Genomic DNA, 25,187 nt, shown 5'->3' on the forward strand with positions numbered 1-25,187 from the left:
TAAGTTGAAACTGGTAAAGGGGCAGGCAGACTCACTAGTAGGATTCCCAAGAACCTTGACTGCCTTTGGGACAGTCAGCCTAGTGGGCTGCAGAGGTGGCGCAATTCCACAGGGATGTCGCTCCCTGTTGCCTTTCTTTTAGGTCCTATCCTCCCCCGCCTCTCTTTTCCAGCCAAACTTCTTGACTGTCAATCCGTTCTTCACTCCAGTATCCTCCTCCTCTTTTACTTCCCACTGAGTCCTGATTCTCCCATTTTCCTTCACAATTCCCACCTTTTTACTGTTTTACCCCTCCCTGTCTGTTGTTTCCATCCTTGCACTCCTTACCTTGCCTGAGCTGTTCAGCTTCCTTCCTTCCTGTCCCTGTGCTTAAATCTTTCTGCCATCTTCCCAAGAATGCTATCAGCTGGGTTGTGGCTTTCATCTTGGGGAATCGTCGTGCTCAGCAATCGTGTCACTGAGCATGACAGCTACACAGTCACATGGATCTGAAAGTTACTCCTCCTCTCATGTCCCTATGAGCATTTGCTCATAGGCACCACAGTGCTGGGAGACCTGCCTTTACATGGTTTTTGATCCATTGAGGGGCGTACAGGAATACTCATGTACATGTAGCATGCATGTGAGATGATATACTGAAGGTAGGCAGTAGAGCCTGCATTTCTTGCTATTTATGGATTTGTTTGATACATGGAGGAGCCCAATAACATGGGAAGATGGCTATGAGGAGCTTAAGATAGGTTCAGACTCCCATGTTACAGGGATCTATAAGTAGCTCAATGTATAAATCTTTTCCATGTTATGGTTTTAGACTTGAAGGAAATTGACACTCTGTAACTTAACTTATGAAGATCTCTGCAGCAAAAGATGTGTGTGACATGTATAGAAACTGTGGCAGTACTAACCAAACATCATATTTGACACCTCTTTTTGTGATGGCAAATAACAAAGGATTTAAAAGTGATATTTTATAGGAGTGCTGCTGCTGCTGCTTTTCTATGTTCTTGGGGGAAAAATCTGCGTTTTGGTTCCTTCTAGTAATTTTTGGCATGTTGTATATTGATATGCTTTCTGTTAACTGACCTCCTCTTTCCTTTGACAGTTTTTTACAGGATCTCAAATTTTTTTCAGATTGTTTTCAAAACATAGATGTCGGTGTTTAAAGAGTGCTTGAAAATCAGATGTGCACAATTTGACCTTGTTAATCACATAAAATGGATATGTTTCACGTTAGTATCTGCTAAGGAGACCATTACACTGAAATACCTATTGCCCTTTTAAAACTTTTCTTTGTAAATATTCTAATTTGGCATTTTAATCTGTATGTGATTATGGGTGGCTGTAAATACATTAATGCAGTTTTTCAAAGAAAAGTACTCCTTAAATAACAATCAAACTGGACAGCCTAAAAATGGTCAATTCAAAAATATTTTGATTACTATAAAGAAATGAGTAACCGCTAAAATGCTAGGTGCTACAAGTTCAGGTCTTTTGCAGTGAAATGCTGTTTCATGCCATGTCAGCATAACACAATGAATCAGCAGCTCTTAACTGTTGCAAGCACTCATGTGAAATATATCTCTTCATCCTTATAAGGAAGGGTGGTTGGGGTGGGGTTAGATATACAACTGCCGTTTAAAAGCCGCTGCTACTTGCTTATCTGAACATACTAAGTGTATAGTTTTCACAGTAGTAGAACTAATACGTTCCATTCATCATAAAAGTGCTTTGTAAAAGAAAGGAAAATATCTTTGGGTTAGTTCTTGAAGGACACTGTATTGAGTATATTCTGCTTGGTTGTAATAATATTATCCAGTTACTTCCATTTGGAAGGTTAGATAACAGTGAAATGATTCTTGCCTGATGGACAATTATGGCAAAGGCTGTCTATTATGATTTCATGGGGACTTGCAACATGAAGTTTTTGTATTTTCAGCTAGTTTTACTATCCCTCAAGGTAAAAGTTGTAGAATGTCTTTGTGCCAGTTTTGGTATGATTGTGTTAGATCTGCATATCCAATTTTATCCCGTTCTCAAGCTGTCATTGTCTTTGAGCTGAGTTCACACAGGCTTTTTTGCCTGTCACCCAAATTTCCAAGTATTGGAAGTTTAATGTCCTGAATACAAAGAACTTAGAACCATGCATGGGATGTTTCATTGTTCCACTGTAACCACAAAAACACTGACTGTTACAGAAGCTATTTCAGGTGACCAAGGTTTGCAGAAAAGAATTATTGAAAATTTCATAAGGTTCACATAGCTGTTATAAGCTTTTATCCCTACAGTGTGAATCAGTCTCTGAAGTTGCCATTGCCCGAGTGTTTCGTTTTGCTTTTAAAAATACATTATTGATCACATTTGCCATTTAGCGATGGCATGATTCTCACATCCTTACCAAGTCTGTATTCTTTTCCTTTGTTGTGAAACTTAATCCTCATGGGTTATGATGACCAAATACACAACTTTGTAGTGCAAGATGCTTAATGAAAAACAAAACCCAATTTGTTGTAGTTTTTTTTAAAAAATGTTTTTTTGGTGGAGACAAGGAAGTATACATTTGCTGCACATTTGGAATTCAGTAATAGAAATTTAGAAAATTAGCATTTCCTGCAGGTGGGGGGCTCCTAAGCAGTTTAAAATGTAGCATATTGTGGCAAACAAAAGTGTCTTATTTTGATAGGGAGAATAACTGAGGATGCTACTCCTTGGATCTTTAACTGAGGGCTATATCCTAAATCATCTAGAAGAGGGATGTCAAACATAAAGCCCACGGGCTGATTGCAGCCCCCCCGAATCAGTTTATCAATCCCCTGTTATAATTGGGCTCTCCCAGAGTGATAATTGGGTTCTCTCATATCTTGAAAATATGAACAAGATTTGTACATTTTCTCTTCTGTCATTTGCAACTAATGAGTTTGTGAGAATAAAGTGGTTTTTTTTCTGGTCATCTGATCATCTGCTTAATGACATCACTTCCTGCTTAATGATGTAACTTCTGGCCCTTAGTAGGCAGCTAACTTCAGCCCTCTGTCTGCAATGAGTTGGACACCCTGATCTAGAAAGAGAGGTGTGTGTATGAGAGAGTGAGTGCTCTTTCATTCTATAGCAGCACATCTGAAGAATCATGATTAGGGCCTGGCTTTTGTTCTGGGATGGGAAATAATGAGGTATATTAAGATATTTATACACCACTTTTCAACAAGAGAGTTTACAAAGCAAATAAATAAAAAAATGGTTCCCTGCCCTGAGAGGGCTTACCATCTGCTAAAAGAGACATTGGCAAACAACAATTAAAAATGTGCTATGCTGAGTTGAATAGAAATAGTTTCTTACTTCTAAATATAAAAGACCTGTCATTTTAGAAGTGCCCCATAGCCCAGTTACTGCACCTGAAGAATACCTTCATACCTGAGATATTTGGTTTTGATTTGATCAATCAGATCACTTTATATACATTTATGGGCCTCATTTAATTTCAGTTGCTGCTTTCGTATTGTCATGTGGATCCTGAGGGTAATGCTTATTAATGTACCTTGTTTCGGTTCGGGTATATGAAGAACTGTGTTCTGCATCATTGGAATATTAGTTAGGATCTAAAGGAAGTAGTGTTCCCAAAGTTATTAGTGACTGGATATGGAATTATTTCTTTTTCTTTGCTTCTTTTTTCTATCTCTATATCATCTCAAATAGTGGAGCCACTGCCCTTAAAAGAGCATTCATTCTGTTGCTTCCTCCAAAGTCTTGTTTATTAAAGTTCAAATTTCATTTGTACAGGCCCAGTCTGGCAACAAGATTGCACAACTTTTCCTGCGTTAGCAAAATTATTTTACTAGGGTGGTGCACAAGAATGAAATAAAAGATGCGAAGACTTAGGAAAAGTTAAATTTAGAGGAAAAAATTATTACTATTTTTAAAAAGGTATCGCTTTCCCCCCAAGTTTTTTTCCAGTAGAAAATGGGATATTTTAGGAAGCATTGAAGATAACCATCTATGAAATATTTTCTACTTTAGAATTAGCGGCATTCTTGTTCAGGCAAGTTAGTAAAATATTGTGTTAACTGTCATTTACTCCAGGGGTTCCCAAAGTGGGGTGTTGTGATGACCCAGCCAGGAAGTCCTGTCTCTGCCACCTTAAGGGGCAGGGTGATAGCAGCAATGCAGTTGCCATGGTCACTCCACTGCCAGGGTCAGAAGGGGGGATTGCCACAGCCAGTGCCAGCCTGGGGGGGGGGTGCAGGGAGCCCCACAGACCCTTCTGCAGGGCTCCCAACGCCTCAGGAAAGCTAAAAATAGTGATTGCGATCCACTTCTGGTTAGCAGTTGTGAAACCGGTGACTTTCTCACGATCCCTAATGTTGGTAAGTTTGGGTGGGGGGCAGGGGGTGGGAAGAAAAGAGAGTGGTATGAAGCAGAGACTGGTGTGGGGAAGCTGGTGGATTGAGGTTGGGAAGGGGGTAGTACTGGCAGCAGCCACCAACACCCTATACCTCTTTCTGGCCTCAGTCCAGCTTTTCAGGTTCTCTTGAACTTGCATCAACTAAATCACTGGTGCAGTTCTGTGTAAACCCATTCAGGCAGCAGAAGGGGAACATATGTTGCCTTATCCAGAGGAGACCTCTATGGCTGCCCCCACCCCCACAGGGTGCAGTGCATGATCTGGTGGCACAGTTGCATTGGCAGGAAAAGGGTTGATAAGATTGAACTATGTGTGTACATTTAGATGTTGGTCAATCCCAGCATAAAATGGGAAAGTAATGCCACTAGGGGAAGCATGTTTTTTTTCACCTTATTGCTGCATTTTAGGAATTGCCAGATTTCTCTCATTTTATATTGTTTCATATTGCTAGCAGTAACATGATCAGTAGAGATGTTTATTTTTGGTGAGCAAGATAGGATTACAGTCCAAGTCTTATTGAACGCATTTGGCTTAATTCTAAGTAAAATAAGTTTTCAAATCTAGTTGATCAAACATAATAGCAAAGAGTCAACCATGATTAAAATCCAATTAAAATGCCAAATCTTAAATCAGCAAATTCATCATATAAATAGGTTAGTGGTTCAACATTAAAAGCTGAGTTTGAACATTGTTGTGCCATTCTCTGTGGAACATCAACAATAGAAAAGCAAGCAAGGAAAAGAAAGAAAAGGAACTCAGCTGGGATATGTCTGTGGCAATGATATATGCTACCTGAAGTACAGGAGATGCTGTCAAGCCATTTTCAGCTGTCAAGCACACCAGTAGTTGACTTGGGCTTGCCTTTCCTAGATAGGGAAATGAGGTGTGAAGGCCAACTGAGAAGGCTTGTTGAAGGATCTTCTGGGCAGGCTATACCAACCACTGATGTGGTTCTCTTATGCATGTGGAGAAACTGGTTGAGAATAAGGAATTTAGTTCAGTGGATGGAACAGCTTATAGTTATGCTCTAGGTGAGAGTGGATATCTTCTGAAGTCCTTATTAATGACTTTTTTCTTTTTATGCTCAGACCATCTTTATAATGAACCTGAAAAATATCTTAATACCTTCTGACCTCTGGTCAGAAGCTGATGCGAGTGCCTTCACATAAGTTGGCATGGTTGTTGGAGGAGACAGGAAAATGCAATAGGAAAGCACCCAGCATTTTTTTTTAATTACTTTCCATGGTGGAGAAGAAACTGCAGGGTACTGCTGAGGTCCTGGAGGAATGGGTGCCAGTGAGTGAGACCCCTCAGATGGTGATGTTGTACATCACAATGCCTCTGAGGAAATTTGCAGTCTGAATGAGGCAAGGCCTTGATGTATGAGCCAAACATAAGCCTGAAAGTATATATGTATATCTATCTGTAACTCCATGTGACCAATGTATGTGTATGAAAAATGCTGAGTCATAGTGACAAAGCACCTGCAATAGAAGTAAATGTAAAGGTAGGGCTAGTGCACCATGGGAGATGTAGCTATCAGTCTTGAGACTAGGAGGTAATATGATGACGAAATGCTATAAGGCAGGGGTGCTCAAGCATTTTGGCAGGAGGGCTGCATCATCTCCTTGACACCTTGTCGGGGGCAGAAGAGAAAAACCAATTAATTTGCATTTCTAATTTGAATAAATTTACTTAAATGAATACATTACATTCCACATGCGCTGCCTCCGACGTATTCTCGGCATCACCTGGCAGGACAAAGTTCCAAACAACACAGTCCTGGAACGTGCTGGAATCCCTAGCATGTATGCACTACTGAAACAAGAGACGCCTGCGTTGGCTCGGTCATGTCGTGAGAATGGATGATGGCTGGATCCCAAAGGATCTCCTCTATGGAGAACTCGTGCGAGGAAAGCGCCCTACAGGTAGACCACAGCTGCGATACAAGGACATCTGCAAAAGGGATCTGAAGGCCTTAGGAGTGGACCTCAACAAGTGGGAAACCCTGGCCTCTGAGCGGCCCGCTTGGAGGCAGGCTGTGCAACATGGCCTTTCCCAGTTTGAAGAGACACTTGGCCAACAGTCTGAGGCTAAGAGGCAAGGAAGGAAGGCCCATAGCCAGGGAGACAGACCAGGGACAGACTGCACTTGCTCCCGATGTGGAAGGGATTGTCACTCCCGAATCGGCCTTTTCAACCACACTAGACGCTGTTCCAGAACCACCTTTCAGAGCGCGATACCATAGTCTTTCGAGACTGAAGGTTGCCAACTACTACATTACAATACATTACAGATGGAACTTATATGAACAAAGTGGCAGACAGTGCAGGGCAGGTGTGCATCTTTTTAACCAGGAAAAGGGGGGGCAGAGGAGGGGAACCACAGGAAAAATTCCACAACAGAGCAAGCATTTTAAGAACCAGATGCAGACAATGATGGGCAGGTGTGCATCATTCTATCCAGGAAAAGGGGGATAGACAGAGGAGAAGAACCACAGGAAAAATTCCACAACAGAGCAAGCACATATTTTGGGCAGGAAGGTTGCATGCAGCATTAAAAAAGGAACAAAGTATTTTTAAATGGAGACTCACTCTTTGCTATGCACCAAAGGAGGGAGCCTTGTAGGTGGGGGTGGTGGCGGCGGCTGCTGCTGCTGCTTCTGTGGTGGCGCTCACCAGCTCTCCCTGGCACGTGCTGCTACTGCTGTTGTACAAGGGCGTCGGAGCGGTCTCTCCCTGCTCTCCCCAGCACTTGCCTGCTGCTGCTGCTGTGTGGCGGCTGCGCTTTGCTGACGAAGTGCCTGCCTGCCTGCCTACTCGCATGCTTGCCTGCCCAACCTCCCTCGTGGAGGTGGCAACGCAAGCGCTCTGTCTCTCCCTGCTGCTTCAGGCTCCACGTGTTGCCAGGGAGCCAGGCAGGGAGAGACTAAGCTAGCGCATGGGCACAAGCACTTTCAGTAATAAGGTAATGTGAGACCTGCAAGTCTCGCGTTACTTTAACGCTATAAAAGGCCCTGCGCAGTTTGCCGGGCTGGTCTTTCCCTCGCTGCCGGCAGCGAGGGAAAAACCATGAGCTCACGCACTGGTTCAGCGCGGGCCACAGTGTTTCTTCCGCGGGCCGTGTGCCCATTGGAGGCACACGACCCACTTGGGGGCCAGATGGGAATGCGCTGCATGCTGCAAGTGGCCCGCAGGCCGGGGTTTGGGCACCCCTGCTATAAGGTCATCTCCACTGTGATTGGTGCGCAGCAATATGTAAGCAAGGCAGGTAGAGCCCACCTACAAGGGTCATTGTAGGGAGTTGGGCGAGCAGGAGTCTATGTTGGAGACTTGGAGATTGTGGCTGTGAATACTAAGCTGTTTTGCTGCAAAGGAACTGCTTATCTGTAAATATTTTGTAAATACAGACTGGTGGTGAACATCTGCCATGTCTGTGTTGCCTTCTTTCTGGGACACCTTCGCCGTCCTTGGAGTTAGCACTCTGTTGCATTCTGCTAAGAACTGGCACTACACTAAATTCCTCAACAAAATTTGTTTTTGGTGTTTTGCCAAAGTACTCCTCTTGCAGTCTCTCCACCTTTGCAAATCTTCATTACCAGTGCGGGTGGGGGGGAAAGAGATCTGTTCGGTGATGCAACTTGCCAGTAAATAAAGTTACTGCTTTAATGCCTTAGTGGTTCATAATGGATGAAATGTCTTGAGATTGGTGAGTATTCCTATAGGGTACAGAGGCAGATGATATTAAACAAAGCTATGCAAAGAGAAGTGTGGGGCTTTGGAAATTAACGTGCTTTGGTACAGAAAAAGCTTAAGCCATTTCTGCCCAATGTGGCATATATGGAACAGAGATCAAATGTGTACACCTGTGGGCTGGCAGAAATGGGTTAAAACTGCTATGTATTTAGATAAATCCAAGAATATCAAAAGATCTGGGGTATAAAATAGCAGATACACTTGCAGTTATTTTTCATAAGTTAACATGTCAGTGGGTGGGTATAGAACCCTTATTGCAAAGTAAAAAATGCTGTTGTTCATATTCAACAAAGGGGATAAAAGTGTCCTAGATAGTAGATACTAGTGCTTTTAAAATACTAATTCCTCAATTCATTGTCTTAAAGCCCAGTTTGTTGCTGCTTTCCAAAATTTGGAAATTTGTTTTCCAAATGTAAAGATTTTACTTTTCATATCAATGTTGTAGCATCATCTCCATATCAGTAATCTATTAAGGTCCAATTCAGACAAACCATGCTATAATGTAGTGGCTGAGAAATTGAACTGAATTCAGAGTTCCCCAGTTTGAATCTCATCTCTGCCATGGGCTCACTATGTGTTCTTAGACAAATCAGTCTCTCTCAGCCTTAACTTCTTAGCTGAAATATGAGAATTATAATTCTTGATTGTTTTTATAGGTTTATTCTAAGGACATCAGTTTAATACCTGTGGAGTGCTTTGTACACTCAGAAAGTGCTATACAAATGCAGGTATTATTTGTTAGGTCATGATCACATCCCAAAACCTGTGCACACCTTTCCCCTTACTTCCTTAGCTCAGGCTTTTAGAAGCTTTATCTAAGGTACAACTCTGTGGCTCATATAAAACTAGGAGCTGTGGTTTAACTATTATTAGTCTTTGTTTAGCAGTCAACATACATGGCACTTTAAATAAGAAGGTGAGTCTGTGTCCTGGAGGTCCTATAATTTAGACATTGACACAAGCGAGACAACGCAGGAAGGAAAGTGGGATGGAAGCAGGGCTTAACAGGAAACAATGGTTTGCAAACTAGGATTTGGGATTTGTATTTTAACTCCTATTTTCTGTGCATGACTTCTGTTTGAATTTAAGAAGAAATACTACTAAGAGATGCTTGCACCATTAGCAAAAAGATACTTTAGAAGCCCGTGAAGGTTGCTGTCTTCATATTGATCCTCTCCAATGAAGTGTGCATAAAGGATAATAAATATTTTATTCTTTATTAAATTTCTAACCCATTCCCCTATTGAATTTCTAGCCTATCAGTAAGCAAAATACAGACACGTAAAAAGATGAAATTTCCATCATGTCCTCTTAAATACCTGCTGTTTAAAGCTAGTCCAGATTACAGGGTACAAGCCATGGTGTGTATGCGCAACCTCCTGATTTTAGAAATGGGCTATGTCAGAAGGCCAGATGCAAGGGAGGGCACCAGGATGAGGTCTCTTGTTATCTGGTGTGCTCCCTGGGGCATTTGGTGGGCCGCTGTGAGATACAGGAAGCTGGACTAGATGGGCCTATGGCCTGATCCAGTGGGGCTGTTCTTATGTTCTTAAGATCATGCAGTGCTTCTAGAAAATACTTATGTGCTGACTTCGGATACATATCAATGGAAGGGAATTCTATAGATGCAAGCAACCTTTGAAAATTTGCATCTCTGGGCACTTGTTAATCTTTGATAGGTAGATGGCACAGGTTAGTGGTTCCCAAACTGTGGGTCTGGGATCCACCAGTGGGTCTTGGCCAAGTTTTTGTTGAGTCACAAAACTGATAGGGCAGGTTAGGCTATGTGCATCAAAGGTTAAACAAGCTCCTACTTGGGGAGGGGGAGCACTGCTGCCCAATCTTAACCGCACCCAGGCCGCAGTATCTAGAGACTAAAAAGTTTGGGAACCACTTTAATCATTTATAAAGACTGCAGTGGAACAAAAGAAAAGAGGTGGTTCACAAACAATATGGCTATACAAACTTGTATAGTTGTGCTCAGTTTGTACTGGAAAGCTGATATGGATCCTGGAGCACCTGCATTTGTTGTTGGTAATCTGGCCCTATTAGGAGGGGAAGCTGTCTTCTGCACTAGCTAAAAGCTTGCAAACAACAATCATGGACTATACACCCAGTCCTCCCGAGCCATCAAGGGGCAGTGCTAGTCCTTAATCTCAGGGCTGCTGGGGCAGTGTTGGCCCTTTAACCTCAGGGCTGGACCAGATAAAGCTGAGGGTGGGGATGGGAGAGAGACAGCCCAAGAAGGGGAGGGTCGAGGGCATCATAAGGCACTTGAGTCTGATGAGAGGTTCCTGGGCAGGCTACCTGAGGGCTGCTGTTTGTCTGCTCCCCTGGGATGGGGCAAGCCCAGGGAGTGAGCCAAGAGACAGGTGGAAGAGGAGGAAGAATCGAACTCCACTGCTGAACTCTGAGGCCTGGTTGGGGCAGGGTCCGCTTTGTTTCTACCCCTTTCCTTGGACCCAAGAAGGACTTGAATATCAAGTGGAGCGCACTCTTCTCACAACAACCTACTGAGAGTGGAGAAACTTAACAACATTATGCAAGGCAGATTAAAACATTGCTTTAAACAGCCATTTCTAAAAGGCTTAGGAGAAGAACATGTCCTCACTTGGATCCTGAAGGACAATTATATAGACACCAAGTGAGCCTCCCTGAGTAGGGAATTTCACAAGAAGGGTACCAAGAATCTTTCCTCTAAAGGCAAGGATTACCCAGAGGGGGACCTTTTGTTGATCACCTTAGCACATGGGCAAAATGCAACTATCAGTGGCTGGTGATATCTTTTGCAGTTACATTGTATAGTGGAGAGGGTATCATCTGCAAAGTTTTTGGTGCTGATTTCGTATTTTGTGCAATTGAGATTTTAATAATTGTGCATTTCATTTCAGGTGTGAAGTATAGAAGCATGCTTCCCTCTGAGACCTTCACTAAGACTTGTGATACAGGATGTCTTTAAACGAAAGGGTGGTTTTTGCGTATGAGTCTTCAGTGCACAGTGCCAATGTTCTGCTCGGTCTCAATGAGCAGAGAAAACAAGATCGCTTTTGTGATATTACTATCTTAGTGGAAGATCAGCGATTTCGGGCCCATCGTTCTGTGCTTGCAGCATGCAGCAGCTATTTCTGTTCAAGAATTTTGGATCAGTCAGAACTTGACCTTATCATTATTTTACCTGAAGAGGTAAGTGTCACTGCAGTTCACACATTTCTTATGTAGGCCATCATGTCTGCAGATCTGTTTTAATCATGATTGTATGTTATTATCATTGGGAAAACACACTGACTGATTTGAAATAGCAGGCATATGTCAAGTGATCTTAGAATACAGGTGGGACCACACTATCCATGGTGGTTCTGTTTCAGGAACCCCTGCAGATACTGAAACCCGTAGATGATGAAATCTGCATCACGGGGCACTTTAATCCTCAATTGAACTTTTTAAAAGATGTTTCAGCTGTATTATCTTTTTAAAATAACTTATTTAGATTTCATTTTAAATCTTTAATATAAACGTTCTCTCAATAGTGAATTTATGACCCTTTATAAATGTAAAAAGGCTGCTTTTCATGGCAAGGAAATAACTTTGAGGTAAAACTTTGTCAGCACAATAGTTCTATGTTACGCCTTTGACATTGAGGGTCCAGGGATGATTGACAAGACAGCACAAGTGTTATCCACTGATCTTTCAGGATGATTTCTTCAGTTTTATGCCCATTATCTACCTGTTCTCTGTCACTGGCTTCTAATTTATAAATATGTATTTATCTACCAAAGAACATAAATATTTATCTCTCATCTTATGGAGATTTTCCGCTAACTACTTTTTTGTAGGGTAGAGAAGTTAATTTTCACATTTTTATACAGCCCTTCATGACAGGAGAAAGGGTATCTAAAACAGAAAGGAATACAGGTACCTTTTAGCTTAACCAACATCGGTTCAAAAAACCTGTCAATACTGTAGATAATAAAAAATACCCTATTAGGGAGTATTCTGAAGAAATCCCTGTACTGTATAAAAAGGAAAATACATCGCATGTAGATGGCGCTACAAAAAAAAGCAAGCCCTGGTTGGAATGAATCAACATTAAATAAATATATTTTGTGGTAATAGCAGTAAATTAAGGTGGATTAGGAATTCTAATAAGTAGAATTTTTATTTAAATCAGCAGTTTGAATTGACCATTTTTCTTGGTTACTTAGACCATGTTTTAAATTATCTTGGTTTAAAATGAGACCACCTTGGTCTCTAACTGTGAATAGATAAGCAGGAGTCAGAGTGAGACCTTCACATTTCCCAAACTGCTATGTAATCGGTTCCCTGGAATAACCACAGTTACACTAAATCTGAAACTGATGAACTTCTCTTGCTATGTAATCTTTGTATATGTACTTCCTCTAATTTTTGGCACTTGAATTTTCATTTTAGCTGTTCTTCCCTGTTAAACATTCTTCCTCTTTCCATAAAAGGAGAAAACATTTTAATATCTAGTTTCAACAAATGAAATAGATAGATAAATAGCTGCCTTGGGCACCTTCTCCGGCAGAGGAAAGGCAGGGTAAAAATATTTCAGATAAATAAATGATACATAAACTATAGATTATCTAGAGAATTTTATGTATAATCTTGAATGTTTGTACAGATTTTAAGAAGCGGACTTCAGAATGCAATTTCAATGCATTTTGCAGAAAAGTTGTGACCTAAAAGTTTTTTTTGGTTGCTCCAGCTTGCCAATTCCAACATGAAAAGTTTTACTTTTGTTTGGGTGGATGAGAACTGGCAGAAAAGTGTTTCTCATGATCTTCTGTATTTAACAGCTCAGTCCAGAACAGGATTGAGCCATTGGGAGCGAGGCATTATGACAGCGGAAGAGCCTTCTGCTGTTGTAAAATCTACATATGGTTTGTGTATTAGAAAATGGTTGTATCTGAATTGATCCTAAAGTAAATAGGATTCAGAATAAAAAATTTTAAATTGGTTTTCTGTAGTACTACTTTTGTGATACTTTTCCTAGAATGTGAGGATCAAATGTTGTATTGGGCATGGGCACCAGTGATCTCTATAGGACCTATCCGTTCCCCCCCCCCCATCTCAGAGCAGCAATGGTTTTGTGTTGTGGGAGTTCCATAGTAAACTTTGCTCTTGTCTTGGTTCTTGCAACTTCCCACCATAATTGCCTTCACATAGGGTATTCATAATCATTTGAAATTCAGTAGCGAACTAGTGTAGTAATATTGTCTTAGAGAGTGATCAGAAATAGTCTACGTCAGAAGGCCAGGTGCAAGGGAGTGGCAACAAGATGCAGGTGTTTGGTTATCGTGTGTGCTCCCAGAGGCAGCTGGCGGGCCACTGTGAGATAACAGGAAACTGGATTAGATGGGCCTTTGGCTTGCTCCAGAAGGTCTCTTGTGCTCTTATGAGTGAACTGTAAAGCAAAATTTGAATCTTGCGTCTGCCATGAAGTCGCTCGGTGATCTTAGTCAAGCTACTCCCTATCAGCTTCCCAAAGTATAATACTTATTTGACAGGATTGTTGTAACCATGGTGTTTTTTTAAATATACCGGGCGGATATATCCACAGATCCTATATCCACAGATTCACTTACCCGCGGATTGGGTTTGTGGGCTCCATGCTTGCCCTGTCCAGAAGTGGAGGGAGTTCTGTTCCCCTTTCCTCTGGAGTCTCATTGAGCCCAGCAGAGGCTGCGCACATCCATCTGCTTGCTGTGCCTGGCTCAAACTAACTCTGAGAGTGGAAAACACGTGACCGGGGATTTTTTCTCGAAAACCGGAAGTGAAGTTTTTAATGCCTTAAAAGGCATTTGGAGCCCTGGGGGCTGTCACTTCCAGTTTTTTGAAGAAAACCCGAAGTCACATGTCAGTCACTCTGAGCTGAACAGAGGCCGTGGATGGACATGCTTAACCTCTCCTGGGCTCAGATGACCTTCGGGAGGCAAAGGGAGCAGAGCTCCCCTCGCCTTTGGAGGGTGGGAAGCCAGCAGGGCGGCATTCGCCCCTGTCAGTGGAACCCCTGTGGATACGGGGTCACACCTATGTAAAGTGTTATAAAAATGCTGTTATTAATGAAACTTCTTGTAATATATTTATATTCAGAGCTACCAGTTCTGCATCTAAAGTTCTGTGCACTTCAGAACTTAATTGTGCAGTTGCTTGAATTCACCCAGTGCCTAACTCAACAGCCTCTATTAGTTCTCTTTATTGTTCCATTTTTTTTACTCTCATTCTGTCCCATACATACACCAATGGATTAATGAACAATATTTAACACATGCAGCACTACTATCCTGGTTAAAGAAACTTTCTGGTATAACCATAGAGTGAGACCTGCCTGACTGAAACTCAATACTAAACTAGTGTTTCTCAACATTTGTCCCTGCTGTACCACTTCACATCGTCTACCTATTTGGAAGTACCACTGGAAGTAACTGGCAATTACATCACCAGTTTCTTCTGAATTGGGAAGCCAGATGCAATGTGACAAACACCAGAAAGAGGCTCAGGACGAACAGGAGGGCTTTTTTTCAAGCATGCGAGGAGCGCACGTTGGAGCTCTGCCTGCTGAGTCAAGTCTCCTACCGCTGCTTGTCGCATTACTTTGCTAGTCTTGCTGCCAGGCGGCAGGGGTCTGGGGGGCCCGCAAGTACCACTGGACATCACCTCATGTACCGCCAGTGGTATGGGTGCTACTGGTTGAGAAACACTGTGCTAAACCTTGGGTTTTGTGCTATGTGTGAACAGGGCTGAGAGAGCTATGGCCCTCACACTCCTATGTCTTCCTCTAATTCAGTAGAAGGAAAGTGAAAGCTTTTGTTTTCATTTTAGAACAAACCACAACTCCATGTTATTGGAACAAATCAGGATATTGCATCGCCGTTTGATCCTGGTTTGATATCTTTTTTTTGTTCTACCTTAGTCAGTTAACAAGCCACAGTTCCCCAAGTTTCTTCAAGGAACAGTGGTTTGTCATTAAGGTGAAAGCAGAAACTTTCAGTCTTCTCTCACATATGAGAGAGGAAGAAAGCCAAGTGTGTGCTACTGTGGCTCCCTTAGGCTTAGTCACATACTGGTAAACCATAGTATTTTGTTTGAACCAGTTGTCTGTCCCAGGCTTTATGAAAGCTAAGTTGAACATCTTGTATATGGAAACAAGTCTGAGGACAAATTGTGCTGGGATGCCTATTGATTGATTGTGATGGAAAATAGAATGCAAGACAAAGGGAAAAATCTAGCTTTAACTCCTCACTGGCCACTCATTTGTTTGGTTGTTTGCTATCTAAGGCTGCAGTTTTAAACTCACTTACCAGGGAATAAGTCCCATCAAACACAGTGGGACTTTTGAGTTAACGCAATCCAGTAATGCGCAATTGAGTAATGTGCAATCCAATACGCACTGGATTGTGCTGCAAGTAACACAAGAACCTATAATTTGTAGTACGTTGAAGCAAAATTCTTCCAGAAAATGTTTCAAGTAAAATTCTATGCAATTGGAGTATACTTCCAAATAGATAAAGGTTGAAAGTAATGCCTATTTTCCAGTGGTTTCAGAGTGGCTCAGTCTTTGCATGTGGGAAGCTGTTCCTCTTGGTATGGAGCAGTAGCATGATCTGAAGAACACCAAGGGAGGGACTCCCCCATAACTGAGACTGGGAAATAATGGGGGGGGGGGAATATCACTAACCCAGAGGGAGACCTCCTGGACAACCCACCACCACCATAGGATGTAGCAGTTGACATTTTGGGTCTGCTGCATTGGCACGGGGGTATGGCTAGGATTGGTCTGTCAGTCATGGTTATTTTCAAACCATTTCAGCTGCAGCTTATTTAACAGTCCATGCTATAGAACAGGAAGGATCAATTTTCATGCTTTTATATTCTTATGTGTAACTCTTATACATTTTTGGTACAAGTTTAATGAATAATTTGTTTCCTCTTTCTCTTCCTCTCCCTCTTTTTTTAAACAGGTTACACTAAAAGGGTTTGATCCTTTGCTTCGATTTGCATATACTTCTAAACTAGTTTTAGACAAAGACAATGTGGCTGAAGTTTACAAGTGTGCAAAATTCTTGGGGATACATGACATTGAGGAATCTTGCTTTCAGTTTCTCAATTTCAAGTTTTTGGACCATAAACCAGGTCGACAGGAATTCCAGAGAAAGAAATGTTGTAGATCACGCTGCTTGAAAGAGGACCGTAAAATAGATGCAGCTGATAACTGGGATCTAGAAATAGATGATGGGGATGAAATTTTACAAAATGAATGCAGTCAGAACCCTCAGCTGAGGGCCTGCAAAGTTGAGCAACATTCAGAAGTACCTCTTGTACAAGACAATGCCAATCAAACATCTGAATCTGTATCAGAAGTATTAGGTTTAACAGCCTTATGCCCCAAATACAGAAAGTTCCAGAAAGCTTCGGGGAGTGATAAAGCTCTTGTTATAGAGTCTAAATCCAGTATTGGAGAAGTTCAGGTAACATCTGCTGCATCTATTCATCAGACTGGTTCAAATCCTAGTGGTGCTATCCAAAAAACTCTTGAATGTGCAGCTGTGCAACCAGTCTCAAAATGTGAAGATGCTCAGGTAGAAATGGAAGAAGATGGGAAAGATGATTTTTTGAAAGAGACAGCTTCTGGGTTCCAAAGTATTGAATGTTCTGTAGAAAAGTCAGATTCTGCGTTTGCCCCTCATAATTCTTCTGCTGCTACTCATGGACTTTATTCTGCTTCTTTTCTAAATGCATATGATCGATATTGTGACTGGACTAGGAGTAGAATGCAGGACAATACAGATGTAGCTGGGAAAAATGGAATTGTTTTGGGAGCTGGAAATTGCAATCCAGTTAATGAAAACACTGATAATGACCCATCTTTGAAGTCTCACTTGTGTGACGGAGAAAATGTGAACAGTACTTCACCAAATCATCGAAGCAGTGTGGAGAGAGAGATAGCAGAACAACTAGCCAAAGGATTTTGGAGTGATGTTTACAATGCAGATACCCCATGTCCAGTAAGCTTGTCTCCTGCCTCAAGCAAAGAATTTTCAGAGCAAGTCTATTCAGAAAAAAAACCGGAGTGTCCTTGGTTAGGTATCAGGATCAGTGACAGTCCTGAGCACTGTCCTCCAAGAACTTTTACAACATTGAGCTCTGTCAGTTGCCCATTCATCAATAATCTTGGTACTGAAAACAGCCCTGAAATCAGTCATGGAGATTGTGTAGCAGAACAACCAGAACAGTGTGATACTGGAGTGTCCTATGTGATAAGTTTGGAAGAAGATTCTGAAACTGATACAGAAGGAGATAGTGAATCTTGTTCTGCCAGGGAACAGGAATGTGAGGTAAGAATGTACAAATTAACTTTCATGCCTTATTTCAAAGTGTGTTTCATTTTTTGTCTATGAAAACTGAACTCCCAAAAAAGTGAACAAAAGTTTTAGTAAAGGTAGGTAGGGTAATTTTAAAATACTAGTTTGTGCAGTGATAAGTACATTTGCTTGGGAGTAAATTCTGTTGATTCCACTTTGATCTTTTGCTGTTAAGTAACTACGTACTCAGCATATGTGTTTGTGATATCTGCCCTGAAAAGGTGTCCTAAAATTTGAAGGTTCTAATTGGATGGCATGGGAAGACAAAATTAAGTGAATTTTAATTCTGGCTTTACAGTACAGATTATGTAACACAATATAACTCATTAAACTGGAACAGGGTTTTGGCTTCATTGATAAGCCCCCAGGTCACCAGCTTTGGAGCTCCCTGCTTTTAAGTTGCTGTAGTATTTGAAAACCCCAGTTTATATTCTACTGAATGGCGAAGTATTGGTTCTGTAATTTGATGATTAGATTCCAATGTGGGTCACTTATATTAAATGCTCAGGAGGGATATCTCAGGAACCAGACAGCTGTATTGAAATTTCTCTTCCTGGCAGTTTGAAGAATTATGTCTGTGTTTTGCTTTGAATGCTAGCAGTTTAGTTGTCTACTTTTATGTAGATTTCTTATTTAAATGTTTATCTTCACAATCTAGGACTTTTTGTATCTTACTGCCCAAATTTACAATGCTGTACAAAATAGGCCTTGAGATTTGTAGCTGCTGTGTTTTGAACCGTGTAGCCATACTAGGAAATATAGTAGTCCCAGTTTGTTAAAAACTATATGGTGCACATGACCTTCTTCATGATTTGAAACTCTGTTTATCTTCCAGGTGAAACTACCATTTAATGCCCAGAAGATAATTTCACTTTCCAGAAATGACTTTCAGGAATTTCTAAAATTACACAAGTTTACCCCAGAACAGCTGGATTGCATCCATGACATTAGAAGGCGAAGCAAAAATAGAATTGCAGCTCAACGCTGTCGTAAGCGAAAGCTGGACTGCATACAGAACCTTGAATCAGAGATAGAGAAACTGGTATGTATGGGCAGGTTTTGTTTTTTCCCCAAAATGATTCTGGCTCTAGCACTTTGCTTTAGTCCTTAATCCTAAATCTTAAATCCTAGTTGTAAATATATTTTCATGGTGTCTATTCTGCTTAGCTTACTCTGATTCCTCAGTCTGTTCTTTGTAGCTGTAGCAAAATGCTGGTGTAGTGATGCGCAGGGATGGAGAGAAGCTTTGTGCCTTGAAGATGGTGGTGAAAATGCACAGTGGTGAAAAAAGATGCAATGCCATTTGCAACAGGAATGTCTCTCTTCAAGGAGGATATGAGCTAAGGAGGACTTCTGTGGAGAGGCAAGAACTGTGATGGCAAACTGGAGTCTCTCCTGTCAAGCCTTTCATCTACCTCTTATTAGAACAGTAGCAGCTGTACCACAACCACCAGCTGCAATTCCCTTCCCATTGCCCCATCTCCTCAGCCTCCTGCTTGGCAATGAGAGGAGGATGCTGGCACATGTGTGCGGTTGCCTATGGTGCTGTCAGTAGTGAATGCATATGCCTGCAGCAGGGGCTACATTTCTGGCTAGGCAAGTGTCCAGGTGCAGATGCAGCTCCTGATAGGAGTGGGTTCATTCTCTGGTCCACCACTGTTCATTGATTGTAACGGCTGTCTGGAATTGCTCAACTGGAAGAAGTTGTAATTTCTCTGGTATTAGGAGAATGGATGATTGTGTGACTGTACACAGTGGTAAGGATTTCATAGCAATAGGACTGAGGGTTCAAATAATTTTCAGATTTGTTGGCTGAACTTAATTAAATTTAACACTCATCATACCTGCCTTAGAACTTCTTGCTATTTACATTTTTATGAAAAGTGGTTTTATCTTCAGCATTGTTTTCCACACCAAAAGTCACTTTTGAACATTTAAATTTGTTTGATACACTTCCCTATTTTGTTTCTCTTGTTGATATTAATTTTTTGTTTTATCAATGTATTTGTGCTGTTTATCTGTGTGTGTAAAGAATAGTTGTGCTGGTTTAAACCAAAGGCACATTATTCCACAGCACAATCCTGTGCATGTCTACTCAGAAGTTCCATTGAGTTGAGTGGGACTTACTTCCAGGTGAGAGTGCATAGGATTGCAGCCCTAGTCCAGCATCCTATTTCCATAGTAACCAACCATATGCTCCTGGTGAGCCCGCAGACAGGACGAGGAAGACGATTACCTTCTCCCTCCCTTGCTCCTGAATAATTAGTGTTCAGAGGCATACTGACTCTGATTCTTGAGGTAGCATATGGACATCACAACTAGTAACCATTTTTAAACTTCTCAGATATGTTTGATTTGTTTTGTCTTGTTTTCTGTATAAATAGATTTTAAAAAACTTGTCAGATTCCCATTTTAAAGCCATCTGAGCTATCACCATTGCTTGTGGCAATGACTGTTGTTATACGAAGTGAAGAAGTATATTTTATCTGTTTTGAATCTCCTGTCAGTCAGCTTCATTGGATGACCCCAGATGTTATAGGTCAGGAAGGAAAATGCCTATTTCTCCACACCATGCATCATTCTCTGGTCAACTAAGCTGCTTCCCCCCCCCCCCCCAAAAAAAATTTTTAGGTTCTTCAACATTGTGGCCTTTTCTTGTTGGGAAAATGCTCTGGTCCCCTGATGGATGTGTATTCCACCTTCTGCATCTCATTAGGTGTTTGTATTTATATAAAATTAGTTGTTGTCTAGCAACTGGTCACCCTTTAGCATGGTCAAGAAACAGACCCAGATATGGACTGACTTGATTCTGAGTGGCTCCCATTCAGTTTTGTGGGCTGAAGTCAATGAACTGCAATCTGGAACATATTTGATATGGTGTAATAAAATTGCTTCTTACTCCAGAAATTAAGTTTTATCACAACTAGAAGACAAGTCTTCTACACCTGTGGTCTCTGTGAATGTAGTACTTTACTGTTCTCTATATAGGATTGAATTGCTACCACTCATGGTTATGGAGAACAGTGAAGTGCCACATTTGTATGTTTGCTGTACAGTTGTAGCAAAAAATCTGTCTTGCACTCCAGACACTGGATGGCCTTGGTGCTATTGACAAGGACAACATGGGGGAGAGTAATGCCTTTTCTTCAGTCAGCTTTTAAACTTGCCATCAAATGTTTGCATAGCAGAAATAAAGTTTCCAGTACCATCTCCCTCAAACAAAGGGTGTGAGGGTGAGGAAGTATAGCTTCTGGACTGGTTGAGGTGGTGGGTTTCTTGAGTTCCTGTTTTTGGGGAGGGAGGGTTTGTGTTCTTCCCTTTTCAGCTTCTGCAGAAGGCTATGTTTGCTTTGGGAACAAGTAGGTGAGAACCAGGTTGGAAAAGTAAGATGAGCCTGCTGTTTGTTTTCACCTGTGGGAATTGCATAATTGATGGGGAATTGGAGTGGTGGAAAGTGTGGGTGCAGAAAGTACTGGAATGTTGCGTCTCTCCACCCTGCCCATCCCTTCAAATTTGGGCAAATACTAGTCCTTTTACTAGTAGAGAAATGTGAAGTTGTTCAAGAAGCAGCTCTTCAGAGTTATGGTAGGGACCATGTTGGTGGCAAGCATGTAGATGGATGGAATTTTGGGGGAAAAATTTTATAGTGTGCAAAAGTACACTTAGTTATGAAGTTTTTGGATTCTGAAACTGAGCTGGATCTGGGTTTTTGCCCCTGGCTTCTGGAACATGGACGCTTGCCAACAGAATAAATTGCTTTGCAAGTCAGTGATTCATAAGCCTACCTAGTTCAGCCGTTCTAGAGTCATTTGATGTAAGAAATGGAAGGATAGCAATCCAGGACATCTAGCAGCAATGTGAATGGGAGGTTAGGGAGATGGAGAAAGCTGGCTTGTCTCCATAATAGGAGGTGGCGGAGCTTCAGTGGGGCAGTGAATTTAAGGGAGGAAGAGGCAAATGGTGAAGGAGGAGAAAAGGGGAGACTATGGAAGTTTGGGGGAAAATGAGTGGGGGAACAAGTGAGGAAGTGAGTGGAGGAGAACATTGCAGAAAAAAGGGGAAGAAACACAATGGAGAAAAGCCCTGAGGTTAGGAGGAATGCAGGGAAAACGAGGCAGTACATCAACAGAATCCCATATAGCAGGGGTGGAAAAACCCCAGCCCAGGGGCCATTTGCAGCCCTTGGGATCCCCCAATCCAGCTTGCAGAGGGCCCCCAGTTGCCAATGAGCCTCTGGTCGGTCAGACTGTTGGAGCCCGCGCTGGCCCATGACTGCTAGTCGTGACCACCAGACAAGAGCTGTAGGTCGAGTTAGAGCAAGGCCTTTTATAGTCTCCATGTGTTTTCTGGTTTTCCTTGGGCATATTTTAACACACACACACCCCCACCCACACACCCCCACCCACACACCCCACCCATTGTGTTGCTGGCTTGGTCTGTATGTTTTCACTGTGAAGAGGTATGTGTGCCAAATAGTTCATAGTTCTCATGTGGTTCTACATGCCTGTATTACAGTTCTCGTGTGTATTATAAACAAGCTCAGTAAAATTCATTCATTCATATAAGTTCCATCTCTAATGTATTCATTAAAAGTGTGTAAATTTATTTAAATTTGAAATGTAAATTTATTTTTCCCCAGCCCCTGACACATTGTCAGAGAGATGATGTGCCCCTTCTCCCAAAATGTTTGTCCATTCCTGCCATACAGTATTATCCATTCAGCATAACACATAGGCACTGTTTACTTATGTGCTTTGCACTTTATTTTTAATATGATCCTCAACTGCAGGTGTTGTGTCAATTTAATTTTCATTAGCCTATAAAGTCTTTGAGACAAAGATCTTGGGGACTTCAGTCCTTTGGTTGTGACAAATGTACTTGGAACCAAAAGAAAACACTAACCTTTGTTTCAGACTCTGGAAGCAGGATACAGAAACTTTGAAAAAGGGACATTGTTTGTGCATAATTTCAGTTCTTTATTAGACCTGGCAAATTGTTTCAGTCCCATTTCCCTTCTTTTCTTTGGGTGTTCAGGAAAGAGTCCATGATGTTGCTTGTTACTGTTTAATGCAAAGTTTGTGGCCTGTAAGCCAATAATTTAAATGACAAGGCTGCCAACTTTATAAAGTGTATATAGCTAGACAGAACTGAGACCTGGCTGTACCAAGTGTTAACAGATAATTTCAGCTGAAAATTCTGTTCAGCTTGATTCTTGGGCAACAGAAAGGAGGGTTGAAGTAAAAGTGGCATTCATTTATAAAGGCCACTTTTAAATGGCATCAATGGAGTGTAATCTCATACCGGAGGCCTGAACTTATTAGAAATAGTTCAGGTGTGCCAGCCGTAGTTCTGTTGGATCTTGTCACACTGGTATCACAGATGATATTGAGGAAACTCAAAACGTAATGTGTGTTTGAAGTAGTCAAACAAATAACTTTGGATGTAACAGCTTCCATGACAATCATAAGTCATGTTAATCAGACAGCTGCTTTAAATGCTAGTGTACTAGTATTGGAGGATACTAGTGTAAGATGACATGCCCATTGATGGTACTGTATGAATAATAAGAACTGGTCTAATAGAGTGGAATATGCATCTGGCCATGCTTCCGTGGCTGACCTAGCACTGCAAGTATGATACCAGGAGTTGGAGCAAAGGCCCTTCAAGATAGAAGTATCAACTAGTATGAGATGTTTATCCTGTAATCCCTATTTTGGACTGTGCCATCTGCGCTGATCCAGTTTGTACTCTCAGGATTCAGCGTGCAGGAAGTTATACAGTGTATATGGTTTGAGCTACATTGGTGCTTGTCATTCCTTTGTGCTTGTCATCTGTGCTCTTCCTCTTTCCATTCTGTCTACTCTCCAACTGCTGGACAAGATCATGTAGTCAGTTGGGATTGTGATTTCTTCAGGACACTGAACATACATTTCTCTCTCTTCATCTGATATCTTAGATGATGTTGCAAGAGGGAATTTATTTTGGTCTAGGCCAGCGATTTTCAACCTTTCATCACATGGCACACTGACAAGGCACTAAAATTGTCAAGGCACACCATCAGGTTTTTTATCATTGCCAAGGCACACGATGCTGCCTGTGGGGGGTTCACATCCCATTGGCCCTACTAATAAATGACATTCCCCCAAATTCCTGTGGCTACCTGTGGACCACTCGTGGCACACCAATGTGCCACGGCACAGTGGTTGAAAATGGGTGGTCTAGGCATTGTAATATCTCTTTGGACTGAATTTTTGCAGCCAGGTGTTAAATTTTTAAGGATAAAAGGCTTTACTAAGTGCATGGCTCTTGTTGAACTTTTGATATTTAATGTTTGCTCTAAAATTATTATTCTTTAAACTAAGCTGTAAAGATGGAGTTGACTAGTTAAAACTGCAGTTAAATAACTGTGACTTTTCATTCTTTTGCCATTTTCCCCCTTGGTATAGTTTTTAACACCATGCTTGAGCATTATTCCACTTCTCAAATGTTAAATGAGAGTATGTGGGGAGCATATCTGTGGATCACATATCCATGTTTCTTTTATCCATGGATCGGGTCCTTGCCCCCCACCCCCGCACACCCCCTCCAGAGGCGAGAAAAGCTATGCTCCCTGTTTCTCCAGAGAGTCTTCTAAGCCATGCAGAGGCTGCGTGCATATGCCTGCGGCCTCTGTTGGGCTCAGAATGACAATTAGAGTAAAAGAAAACTCGACTTCTGGTTTTCTGGAAAATCCAGCAGTGATGTTTTTAATGCTTAATGAGACCTTAGAAGGCCCGGGGATGCCCTCAGTGGCCTCCCTAGGCTTCCTAATTCCATATAAGGCATTAAATACATCACTTCTGTTTTTTCTGGAAAAACCAGAAGTCACATTTTCTTTTACTCTAATTGTCATTCTGAACCCAACAGAGGCCGCAGGCGGCCATGCGCAGGCTCTGCAGGACTCAGAAGACTCTCCGGTGTCAAGGGGAGCCCAACTCCCTTTGCCTCTGGAGGGTGAGTGGAGTTCCCTGTATCTGCGGATGCAGCTATATCCACAGGGTTTTCCGGAATGGAACCCCCGTGGATACGGGTGCATGCCTGTACACACAAACACATCTAATATCACCCATTATCGCTATTTCCAAAATGGCTACAGACACATTAACCCAGTTCAGATGCAATGAGAAACTCTGGTTTCTCAGTACTGGAAACCCATGGACCCACATACTCTATCCTCCCTGCTCCTTATCCTGCTTTACATGTTCCACCTTCTCGCCTTCTGTGCTGAAGAATCTTGAAGACTTCTCCTTTGGCTTTTAAACTTGCCATTGTTGTCCAACCTTGGAAAACTGAGTTTTAAAAGTGGTTTGTTCACAAATCTAGAGCTGGAGTTTGATCTTGGTGTGTTGAAACAAACCATACTTAAAACTAACCACATGTCCCAGAGTTTGGATTGCACAGAGTTGTGGTTAGGTAGTTTAAAATATAAACTAGAAGCTTTAATTTCATTCTGTACATGAAAGAGGAGAAGGTGCATACAGGCCCATAGTTCTGCAGGGCTTGTTCAAGTGTTTGGGGGGGGGGCAGGACCGTCTTTTCCTGATATGACTGAATGAACCGTTAATGTGTAATTCAGCTTGGATAACAGATTAAACTGCATTATGCATTTCAGAG

The 25,187-nt window shown here is 41.7% G+C and overlaps 1 protein-coding gene across 1 annotated transcript in view; it reads left to right on the top strand.

Annotated features, from left to right (window-relative positions):
* BACH1 (BTB domain and CNC homolog 1) overlaps positions 1–25,187 on the top strand; it is a 34,491-nt gene that overhangs the window by 6,379 nt on the left and 2,925 nt on the right. The window contains exons 2-4 of the mRNA XM_066620580.1: positions 11,043–11,334; positions 16,134–17,507; positions 18,370–18,576. Coding sequence (XP_066476677.1) covers positions 11,101–11,334; positions 16,134–17,507; positions 18,370–18,576 — 1,815 coding nt within the window. The 5' untranslated portion in view covers positions 11,043–11,100. The remainder of the gene's footprint in view (positions 1–11,042; positions 11,335–16,133; positions 17,508–18,369; positions 18,577–25,187) is intronic.

Source organism: Tiliqua scincoides, chromosome 3 (genome assembly GCF_035046505.1).
Source record: "Tiliqua scincoides isolate rTilSci1 chromosome 3, rTilSci1.hap2, whole genome shotgun sequence".
Lineage (NCBI taxonomy): Eukaryota > Metazoa > Chordata > Lepidosauria > Squamata > Scincidae > Tiliqua > Tiliqua scincoides.